This window comes from Strongylocentrotus purpuratus, unplaced genomic scaffold, assembly GCF_000002235.5.
Source record: "Strongylocentrotus purpuratus isolate Spur 01 unplaced genomic scaffold, Spur_5.0 spur5_scaffold_5, whole genome shotgun sequence".
Classification (NCBI taxonomy): Eukaryota; Metazoa; Echinodermata; class Echinoidea; order Camarodonta; family Strongylocentrotidae; genus Strongylocentrotus; species Strongylocentrotus purpuratus.
The window spans coordinates 40,521,363-40,533,551 of record NW_022145611.1 but is presented as its reverse complement, the minus strand read 5'-3'; the positions used below and the strand labels follow the sequence as shown (position 1 = coordinate 40,533,551).

The 12,189-nt window shown below is 36.2% G+C and overlaps 1 protein-coding gene across 1 annotated transcript in view; it reads left to right on the top strand.

Annotated features, from left to right (window-relative positions):
* The window catches only part of LOC105437572 (platelet endothelial aggregation receptor 1-like), a 69,895-nt gene that overhangs the window by 31,481 nt on the left and 26,225 nt on the right, over nt 1–12,189 (top strand). The window contains exons 2-7 of the mRNA XM_030999211.1: nt 4,440–4,529; nt 6,049–6,138; nt 7,282–7,371; nt 8,529–8,618; nt 9,772–9,861; nt 11,015–11,104. Coding sequence (XP_030855071.1) covers nt 4,440–4,529; nt 6,049–6,138; nt 7,282–7,371; nt 8,529–8,618; nt 9,772–9,861; nt 11,015–11,104 — 540 coding nt within the window. The remainder of the gene's footprint in view (nt 1–4,439; nt 4,530–6,048; nt 6,139–7,281; nt 7,372–8,528; nt 8,619–9,771; nt 9,862–11,014; nt 11,105–12,189) is intronic.

Genomic DNA, 12,189 nt, shown 5'->3' with positions numbered 1-12,189 from the left:
TTTTGGGAAAATATAGTACAAAGAACTGTTGACTGGTCTTCGTGTTCAAAAGGAATTTAACATATACAAGGGAACATCGCTTAAGGGAGTTCAATTTTAAATTGCTGTACAACATACTACCTGTTGGAAATAATCTTTACAAATGGGGATTAGCAGACGACAGATACTGTCCCAAGTGTCATGTCATAGAGGACATAGTGCATGTGTTTATCGACTGTGAACAGAATAAGAATTTCTTTGATTATATCAAACATGTTGTGAAGTACACTTTTAATATTGATTTTGTCATGGATATCTCCTGTTTACTTAAGATTAATATTGACAGAGAGATAGACGTTGTAACAACGATCGCATTCTGGTGTATATACAAAATGTTAGTCACCTGGAATAAGTATTGATTTAATGAAAACCGTTTCAAACTAAGATACGTATTTGAAAGAGAAATCAAAAACAGAATTGTTGTAAATCAGGAGCTTAAAAAGCCAGATCAGAGTTTGTCAAAGAAACTGTTACAAGCACTTTAGATGAAAAGTAGCAAAATATTGTATAGTTGATAAAAAATATGTGATCTCTATTGATAACATTATGCGTCAATTGTATTATTTTGTTCTCACAACTTTATTTTGATGTTTGAATGTAAATAAACACCTCATTAGAGGCACAAAACAAAACCAAAAAATCTTTGGCTACTACTTTGCTAATTACTTCACATAAATATAAGTCCCATTTTAATTCAGAGTCTATATTCATTCTTAGGTATTTCATGTTCTGAACCTGATTAATAACATTACCACCTAGTTTTAAGTTTAATGTTTGATGTTTATGAAGCATTGACTTCGTTCCCATTAACATAGATACTGTTTTTTCACAATTTATATAAAGTTTGTTATGGCACATCCAATCAGATAGAGAAATTAATTCATTATTAAGAACAGACTGTACAACAATAGGGTTTACATTTGAGAAATAAATAACTGTGTCATCTGCATATAAATGTAGATGGTAATAATGAAAAGCATTAGCTAAATCATTGTTGTATATTAGAAATAAAATTGGGCCAAGTTTGGAGCCTTGAGGGACACCATACGTTAATATCAATTCATTGGAAGAAACATTTTAATCGAAGTAAACATTTGACGGTTAACCAAATATTAATAAAACCACTTATGCATTATACCTTTTATACCAAAATCAGACAATTTTCTCAAGAGAATTCTGTGATCGACCAAATCTAATGCTTTTCGCAGATCGACATAAAGGGCTCCTGTATAATTATAAACCCTTCTCAACTAATTGAAGCCATTCGGCCTGAATCCCGATTGATCTTTGGTTAAAATGTTGTTTTTTCCAAAAATCGAATTGAGTGTTTTTGTTCAATGTTTTCTAAAATTTTGGACAAACACGTTAATAAAGATATCGGTCTGTAATTATTAGCTAAAGCTTTATTACCCTTTTTATGTAGGGGGATGACCTTAGCCACCTTCCATCTGGAAGGGACTCTACCTTCAGACAATGACCTATAATTAAATATGTGAGAGGTTTCACAATTTCCAGTGCACAGGCTTTCAGCATGTAAGAATCTATTTCATCAACCCCAACTGATATCTTATTCTTTAATCGATAGATTTCTTTCAGAACATCTGACTGTTTAATCACAGGAACAGAAAAGATGTTTTCTTTGCTCACAATGGCTTCTGTACTTTCAAACTCTTCGTAACCGATACATTTATTACGTGACCCTTACTGCTATCGAATTGTTTTCCAACATCGACAAAATGTTCGTTAAATCATTTGCTACTCTTTTACATTCATCGATAGGGAAGGAAAAATAAGTAGCTGATTTCGTATTGGGAATTAGTGTTTTTAATACTCTCCAATATTTCGCTCTATCCGTACAAGCATCTAGTTTTTCAACGAAATATTTTTTCTTTACTCTCCTTATTTCAAACATTACTTTATTTCTCAAGTGTTTGTATTGTTTCCAGTAAACGTTTTGTTTTTTCGTCTTTGCTTTACCTTTCATTTTATCATGATCTTTCATGAGCTTAAATATACATTCATTCAACCTAGGGGAGTGTTTTTGCGTACCCTTTTCTTCTTCAACGGCATGTATTTGTCTATTGTGTCTAAAAAGACTACTTCCCATTTGTTTACAGCGTTATTGAGGTCAATACCTTCTTCTACCTCATTCCATTTCTGCGATCTAAGATCGGCATTCAACTTTTCAAAGTCTACCTGATGAGATTGTCTAAATATTACATAATTTACAAAAGAATCATCATGATTGACCTGAGCTTTCCAGACTAAGTAAATCATATAATGATCACTCAAACCATTGTGTAAGACACCAAAAGAGCTTACTTTGTCTGGGCAAGTTGTTAACATGTGATCAATTAATGATGAGCACTCAGGCGTTACTCGAGTGTAAACAGATTTATTAATTTGACACAAACCATATATATCAATTTGTGAATATTTACGAGTATCGCAAGTAAGTGGGAGCTTGGCAATGTTATAATTAACATCGCCGATTAATATTATTAATATATAATAATAATAATAATAATAGTTCGTTCTTTTATAGCGCATTTCAGGACCGAAGGCACTCTCAAAGCGCTTTACAATGTACAATGTACGTTTACATAATAATTACTCGAAGCATTCATCAAAAAAGAGTATAAAATCCTCCTAAATATAACAACAATTCTTCATAGGACTCCAGTAGATGTGTTTTACTTGGCGGTCGATACCAATTTATAAAAATAAAAGGCTTTGTAAGTATGCTTTAAACGAATCAGAATGCAAATAACTTCAAGTTGATCTACTGAACTAGGCACTATTAACTTTTCAAATGTAACATTGTCATTTATGTATATGCCAACTCCTCCACCTATTCTGTCTCTATCATTTCTAATTACATTGTAATGAGGTATACTTATTTCACTATCTGCAAATGAATTATCAAGCCGGTCTCATTTAGAGCTAAAACGTGAATATCATTATTGCATAATATAGACCCAATTTCATCAAAATGCTTCAATAAGCTAACGATGTTCAAATGAACAAATTTGACACCTTTATCACATAATTTAGAGTATATTCAACAGGACTGATTACTTGTTTTTATTAAAATGCCTATCCCGTTTCTACGGTCGTTTACTTCTCTCCAATTATGATGGATGATTGTGATAAAAGGGTAACTGTTTCAAAACACAACGGCCCAAATTCACAAAGGAGGTTTGTCGACAAACCTTGGTTTTCGTGCGTCATATGACGCGTTTCGACGCGTTTTTACAAACTAGGTTTGTAAAAAATGCGTCAAAACGCGTCATATGACGTACATAAACCTCGGTCTGTCGTCAAACTTCCTTTGTGAATCGGGCCAGAATGTGCAGATCCACGCTATGAATACTTCAGAGGGATCATTATATGATGCGTCAGACACATGAGCGCATGATTTATGCACCAATTTTCTACACTGTGTGCATAATAGACCTTTTTGATTTACCTGAACAGACTTTTGGCATATCCCGCAAAGACAATCCTTAACCATTAGGTATGTAATTTATAGATCATAAAAAGATCAAACAACTAAAAGATATATCAGGATCAAAGAACAAGGACGTTGAAATTCTAGCAATGCACCACGCTGAATAGAAGCACTGAGATATCAGGCCCTATAAAGTTGATGCTTAAATCATTTCAAGTCACATATGCATTTCATTGTTTTTAATGTACAATTAGTAAAGAATAACAAACAATATTGATCATAATTATAAATCACAACTTATTACTCTGATGTAATCTTTTCCTATTATCAATAACATTATGATACACAACAAGAACTGTTTACAAAGTGAAAATATCTGAGCGATTTTTCCATTTGCGGAGGTAAACAAAAAAATAAAAAATAAGTGGTCACACGCGTCTTGTTTAGAGCCATCATACGCCTTATTTTGCTTCAAAACCGTCATTATTTCTGTAAAGGTAATTATTAAAGGATGTTTTCCAAATGCTTTTGAATATTTTGGACTTTAAGTAATTCAATTACACACAAAATGTTATACATGTAAAAACGGCACGGTCTATCCCTTTGAATCTTGGTACACTTATCGCCTCAAATAGTCCGAAACTGCTCGGTGAATGTCAATGACTAAGGTAGACCGCTTTTACTTTGTCCTGAAGTTATGTTCATATCTAGAAAAAAACGGGACAGCGACTCGGTTTGAAACTTAGAACTGAATAGTATAAAATTAGTAAAAATGACATTGTAGTTGTCGTAATTCATCATCATCACAGTCGTTATCAATACAGTTATCTTTAGGATTATCACCATCATCATCGTATTCAGGTTCTTTTTAGTCGTTTTTATTGTCAATAAAAGAACTTAAATACAGACCATCTCATACTTGTTCACAATTGCCATTGGTTCTTTACAGTCAACTGTACCGATAACGCGGGCTGCCGATACGAAGAGACTTGTGAGTCGGGTACATGCACCTGTCCAGCTAATTTAACCTGTGACGGAGGTAAGATTTCTTCAAACCTCCTACCTTTCAACTCAGGCTTCGCATTTCCATTCCATTCGATCCCCGATGAAAAGTCAAAATGTTAATTTTAGTTCATTGACCTTTATTAGTTGATTCAAAGCGAGGAACTGACGAACAAACTTTGCTCTATGAATCATTCTATTTTCCAAAATAACAAAAGTGTGAATCAAGCTACAGTGTCAATCAATAAAAGAATGTCGAAAACTGTAAGTCTCCAATAACACTGAGTCTGGGGCTCTACATCAGTCGCGAACACATGGTTGGGGGGGGGGGGGTTAAACTCACCTCACTTTTTATTTATTTTTTTGCTCATGGGTTGGGGAGGGGTTGTGCTGCATAAACAAAAGAATTAAAGCTCCTTTAACCCCTCCCCCCCCAACAAAGCGAAATATTGGTCGACGCGATTCTCCCATATGCGGGAACAAATAAAAATGTAATAATAAGTTGTCACTACCCCCCCCCCCCTCTCCTCCGCCCCCGTCCTTCCTCCCCACTGAGCAAAATATCAGTCGAGGCGATTTTCCAATATACAGATTACCAAACAATATTGAGCATAATTATCAAATCACAACATATTACTCTGATCTCATCTTTTCGTCTTATCAATTACATTATGATATACAACAAGAACTATTTACAAATTGTGTTAAACCCACCTCACTTTTTAATTTTTTTTTTGCTCAAGGGTTGGGGAGGGGTTGTGCTGCATGAAAAATAATAAATGCTCCTTTAACCCCTCCCCCAACCAACCAAGCGAAATATTGGTCGACGCGATTTTCCCATATGCGGGAACAAACAAAATGTAATAATAAGTTGTCACTACCCCCCCCCCCTTCTCCTCCGCCCCCGTCCTTCCTCCCCACTGAGCAAAATATCAGTCGAAGCGATTTCCAATATACAGATTACCAAACAATATTGAGCATAATTATCAAATCACAACATATTACTCTGATCTCATCTTTTCGTCTTATATCAATTACATTATGATACACAACAAGAACTATTTACAAATGTGTGTGTTTTGTTTTGTTTTGTTTTCTGCAAAGTTAATTAATAAAGGATTGTTTCCGCATGCTTTTGAATGTTTTGGACCTTTAGTAATTTAATTACACACAAAAGGTTATACATGTAAAAACGTCAAGGTCTATCCCTTTGAAACTTGGTACACTTATCGCCTCAAATAGTCCGAAACTGCTTAATGAATGTCAATGACGATAGTAGACCGTTTTTACTTTGTCCTGAAGTTATGTTCATATCTAGAATAAAAACGGGATAGCGACTCGGTTTGAAACTAAGAACTGAATAGTATAAAATTGGTATAATGACATTGTAGTTGTCGTAATTCATCATCATCACAGTCGTTATCAATACAGTTATATTTAAGATTATCACCATCATCATCGTGTTCAGGTTCTTTTTAGTCGTTTTTATTGTCAATAAAAGAACTTAAATACAGACCATCTCATACTTGTTCACAATTGTCATTGGTTCTTTACAGTCAACTGTACCGATAACGCGGGTTGCCGATACGAAGAGACTTGTGAGTCGGGTACGTGCACCTGTCCAGCTAATTTAACCTGTGGCGGAGGTAAGATTTCTTCAAACCTCCTACCTTTCAACTCAGGCTTCGCATCTCCATTCGATCACCAATGAAAAGTCACAATGTTAATTTTAGTGCATTGACCTTTATTAGTTGATTCAAAGCGAGGAACTGACGAACAAACTTTGCCCTAAGAATCATTCTATCTTCCAAAATAACAAAAGTGTGAATCAAGCTACAATGTCAATCAATAGAAGAATGTCGAAAACTGTAAGTCTCTAATAACACTGAGTCTGGGGCTCTACATCAGTCGCGAACACATGGTTGGGGGGGGGGGGGGGGTTAAACCCACCTCACTTTTTTATTATTTTTTTTGCTCAAGGGTTGGGGAGGGGTTGTGCTGCATGAAAAATAATAAATGCTCCTTTAACCCCTCCCCCAACCAACCAAGCGAAATATTGGTCGACGCGATTTTCCCATATGCGGGAACAAACAAAAATGTAATAATAAGTTGTCACTACCCCCCCCTCCCTCCGCCCCCGTCCTTCCTCCCCACTGAGCAAAATATCAGTCGAAGCGATTTTCCAATATACAGATTACCAAACAATATTGAGCATAATTATCAAATCACAACATATTACTCTGATCTCATCTTTTCGTCTTATATCAATTACATTATGATACACAACAAGAACTATTTACAAATTGTGTGTTTTGTTTTGTTTTGTTTTCTGCAAAGTTAATTATCAAAGGATTGTTTCCGCATGCTTTTGAATGTTTTGGACCTTTAGTAATTTAATTACACACAATAGGTTATACATGTAAAAACGTTAAGGTCTATCCCTTTGAAACTTGGTACACTTATCGCCTCAAATAGTCCGAAACTGCTTAATGAATGTCAATGACGATAGTAGACCGTTTTTACTTTGTCCTGAAGTTATGTTCATATCTAGAAAAAAACGTGACAGCGACTCGGTTTGAAACTTAGAACTGAATAGTATAAAATTAGTAAAAATGACATTGTAGTCGTCGTAATTCATCATCATCACAGTCGTTATCAATACAGTTATCTTTAAGATTATCACAATCATCATCGTGTTCAGGTTCTTTTTAGTCGTTTTTATTGTAAATAAAAGAACTTAAATACAGACCATCTCATACTTGTTCACAATTGCCATTGGTTCTTTACAGTCAACTGTACCGATAACGCGGGTTGCCGATACGAAGAGACTTGTGAGTCGGGTACATGCACCTGTCCAGCTAATTTAACCTGTGACGGAGGTAAGATTTCTTTAAACCTCCTACCTTTCAACTCAGGCTTCGCATTTCCATTCGATCCCCGATGAAAAGTCACAATGTTAATTTTAGTTCATTGACCTTTATTAGTTGATTCAAAGCGAGGAACTGACAAACAAACTTTGCTCTAAGAATCATTCTTTCTTCCAAAATAACAAAAGTGTGAATCAAGCTACAGTGTCAATCAATAAAAGAATGTCGAAAACTGTAAGTCTCCAATAACACCGAGTCTGGGGCTCTACATCAGTCGCAAACACATGGTTGGGGGGGGGGGGGGGGGGTTAAACCCACCTCACTTTTTATTTTTTTTTGCTCAAGGGTTGGGGAGGGGTTGTGCTGCATAAACAAAAGAATTAAAGCTCCTTTAACAACTCCCCCCCCCCCCCCCCCCAACCAGCGAAATATTGGTCGACGCGATTTTCCCCATATGCGGGAACAAATAAAAATGTAATAATAAGTTGTCACTACCCCCCCCCCCTCCCTCCGCCCCCGTCCTTCCTCCCCACTGAGCAAAATATCAGTCGAAGCGATTTTCCAATATACAGATTACCAAACAATATTGAGCATAATTATCAAATCACAACATATTACTCTGATCTCATCTTTTCGTCTTATATCAATTACATTATGATACACAACAAGAACTATTTACAAAATTGTGTGTTTTGTTTTGTTTTGTTTTCTGCAAAGTTAATTATCAAAGGATTGTTTCCGCATGCTTTTGAATGTTTTGGACCTTTAGTAATTTAATTACACACAATAGGTTATACATGTAAAAACGTTAAGGTCTATCCCTTTGAAACTTGGTACACTTATCGCCTCAAATAGTCCGAAACTGCTTAATGAATGTCAATGACGATAGTAGACCGTTTTTACTTTGTCCTGAAGTTATGTTCATATCTAGAATAAAAACGGGATAGCGACTCGGTTTGAAACTAAGAACTGAATAGTATAAAATTGGTATAATGACATTGTAGTTGTCGTAATTCATCATCATCACAGTCGTTATCAATACAGTTATATTTAAGATTATCACCATCATCATCGTGTTCAGGTTCTTTTTAGTCGTTTTTATTGTCAATAAAAGAACTTAAATACAGACCATCTCATACTTGTTCACAATTGTCATTGGTTCTTTACAGTCACCTGTACCGTTGACGCGGGTTGCGAGAACGGAAAGACTTGTGAGTCGGGTACGTGCACCTGTCCAGCTAATTTAACCTGTGGCGGAGGTAAGATTTCTTCAAACCTCCTACCTTTCAACTCAGGCTTCGCATCTCCATTCGATCACCAATGAAAAGTCACAATGTTAATTTTAGTGCATTGACCTTTATTAGTTGATTCAAAGCGAGGAACTGACGAACAAACTTTGCCCTAAGAATCATTCTATCTTCCAAAATAACAAAAGTGTGAATCAAGCTACAATGTCAATCAATAGAAGAATGTCGAAAACTGTAAGTCTCTAATAACACTGAGTCTGGGGCTCTACATCAGTCGCGAACACATGGTTTGGGGGGGGGGGGGGGGGGGGGTTAAACCCACCTCACTTTTTTAATTTTTTTTTTTGCTCAAGGGTTGGGGAGGGGTTGTGCTGCATGAAAAATAATAAATGCTCCTTTAACCCCTCCCCCAACCAACCAAGCGAAATATTGGTCGACGCGATTTTCCCATATGCGGGAACAAACAAAAATGTAATAATAAGTTATCACTACCCCCCCCCCCTCCCTCCGCCCCCGTCCTTCCTCCCCACTGAGCAAAATATCAGTCGAAGCGATTTTCCAATATACAGATTACCAAACAATATTGAGCATAATTATCAAATCACAACATATTACTCTGATCTCATCTTTTCGTCTTATATCAATTACATTATGATACACAACAAGAACTATTTACAAATTGTGTGTTTGTTTTGTTTTGTTTTCTGCAAAGTTAATTATCAAAGGATTGTTTCCGCATGCTTTTGAATGTTTTGGACCTTTAGTAATTTAATTACACACAATAGGTTATACATGTAAAAACGTTAAGGTCTATCCCTTTGAAACTTGGTACACTTATCGCCTCAAATAGTCCGGAACTGCTTAATGAATGTCAATGACGATAGTAGACCGTTTTTACTTTGTCCTGAAGTTATGTTCATATCTAGAAAAAAAACGTGACAGCGACTCGGTTTGAAACTTAGAACTGAATAGTATAAAATTAGTAAAAATGACATTGTAGTCGTCGTAATTCATCATCATCACAGTCGTTATCAATACAGTTATCTTTAAGATTATCACAATCATCATCGTGTTCAGGTTCTTTTTAGTCGTTTTTATTGTAAATAAAAGAACTTAAATACAGACCATCTCATACTTGTTCACAATTGCCATTGGTTCTTTACAGTCAACTGTACCGATAACGCGGGTTGCCGATACGAAGAGACTTGTGAGTCGGGTACATGCACCTGTCCAGCTGGTTCAACCTGTGACGGAGGTAAGATATCTTTAAACCTCCTACCTTTCACCTCAGGCTTCGCATTTCCATTCGATCCCCGATGAAAAGTCACAATGTTAATTTTAGTGCATTGACCTTTATTAGTTGATTCAAAGCGAGGAACTGACGAACAAACTTTGCTCTAAGAATCATTCTATCTTCCAAAATAACAAAAGTGTGAATCAAGCTACAGGGTCAATCAATAAAAGAATGTCGAAAACTGTAAGTCTCCAATAACACTGAGTCTGGGGCTCTACATTAGTCGCGAACACATGGTTGGGGGGGGGGGGGGGGGTTAAACCCACCTCACCTTTTTATTTATTTTTTGCTCAAGGGTTGGGGAGGGGTTGTGCTGCATAAACAAAAGAATTAAAGCTCCTTTAACCCCTCCCCCCCCCAACCAAGCGAAATATTGGTCGACGCGATTTTCCCATATGCGGGAAGAAATAAAAATGTAATAATAAGTTGTCACTACCCCCCCCCCCCCCTCTCCTCCGCCCCCGTCCTTCCTCCCCACTGAGCAAAATATCAGTCGAAGCGATTTTCCAATATACAGATTACCAAACAATATTGAGCATAATTATCAAATCACAACTTATTACTCTGATCTCATCTTTTCGTCTTATCAATTACATTATGATATACAACAAGAACTATTTACAAATTGTGTGTTTTGTTTTGTTTTGTTTTCTGCAAAGTTAATTATCAAAGGATTGTTTCCGCATGCTTTTGAATGTTTTGGACCTTTAGTAATTTAATTACACACAAAAGGTTATACATGTAAAAACGTCAAGGTCTATCCCTTTGAAACTTGGTACACTTATCGCCTCAAATAGTCCGAAACTGCTTAATGAATGTCAATGACGATAGTAGACCGTTTTTACTTTGTCCTGAAGTTATGTTCATATCTAAAACAAAAACGGGACAGCGACTCGGTTTGAAACTTAGAACTGAATAGTATAAAATTGGTATAATGACATTGTAGTCGTCGTAATTTATCATCATCACAGTCGTTATCAATACAGTAATCTTTATGATTATCACCATCATCATCGTGTTCAGGTTCTTTTCAGTCGTTTGTATTGTCATTAAAAGAACTTAAATACAGACCATCTCATCATACTTGTTCACAATTGTCATTGGTTCTTTACAGTCACCTGTACCGTTGACGCGGGTTGCGAGAACGGAAAGACTTGTGAGTCGGGTACATGCACCTGTCCAGCTAATTTAACCTGTGACGGAGGTAAGATTTCTTTAAACCTCCTACCTTTCAACTCAGGCTTCGCATTTCCATTCGATCCCCGATGAAAAGTCACAATGTTAATTTTAGTGCATTGACCTTTATTAGTTGATTCAAAGCGAGGAACTGACGAACTTTGCTCTAAGAATCATTCTATCTTCCAAAATAACAAAAGTGTGAATCAAGCTACAGTGTCAATCAATAAAAGAATGTCGAAAACTGTAAGTCTCCAATAACACCGAGTCTGGGGCTCTACATCAGTCGCGAACACATGGGTGGGGGGGGGGGGGGGTTAAACCCACCTCACCTTTTAATTTTTTTTTTGCTCAAGGGTTGGGGAGGGGTTGTGCTGCATGAAAAAAAATAAATGCTCCTTTAACCCCTCCCCCAACCAACCAAGCGAAATATTGGTCGACGCGATTTTCCCATATGCGGGAACAAATAAAAAATGTAATAATAAGTTGTCACTACCCCCCCCCCCTCTCCTCCGCCCCCGTCCTTCCTCCCCACTGAGCAAAATATCAGTCGAAGCGATTTTCCAATATACAGATTACCAAACAATATTGAGCATAATTATCAAATCACAACATATTACTCTGATCTCATCTTTTCGTCTTATCAATTACATTATGATATACAACAAGAACTATTTACAAATTGTGTGTTTTGTTTTGTTTTGTTTTCTGCAAAGTTAATTATCAAAGGATTGTTTTCGCATGCTTTTGAATGTTTTGGACCTTTAGTAATTTAATTACACACAAAAGGTTATACATGTAAAAACGTCAAGGTCAATCCCTTTGAAACTTGGTACACTTATCGCCTCAAATAGTCCGAAACTGCTCAATGAATGTCAATGACGATAGTAGACCGTTTTTACTTTGTCCTGAAGTTATGTTCATATCTAAAACAAAAACGGGACAGCGACTCGGTTTGAAACTTAGAACTGAATAGTATAAAATTGGTATAATGACATTGTAGTCGTCGTAATTTATCATCATCACAGTCGTTATCAATACAGTAATCTTTATGATTATCACCATCATCATCGTGTTCAGGTTCTTTTCAGTCGTTTGTATTGTCATTAAAAG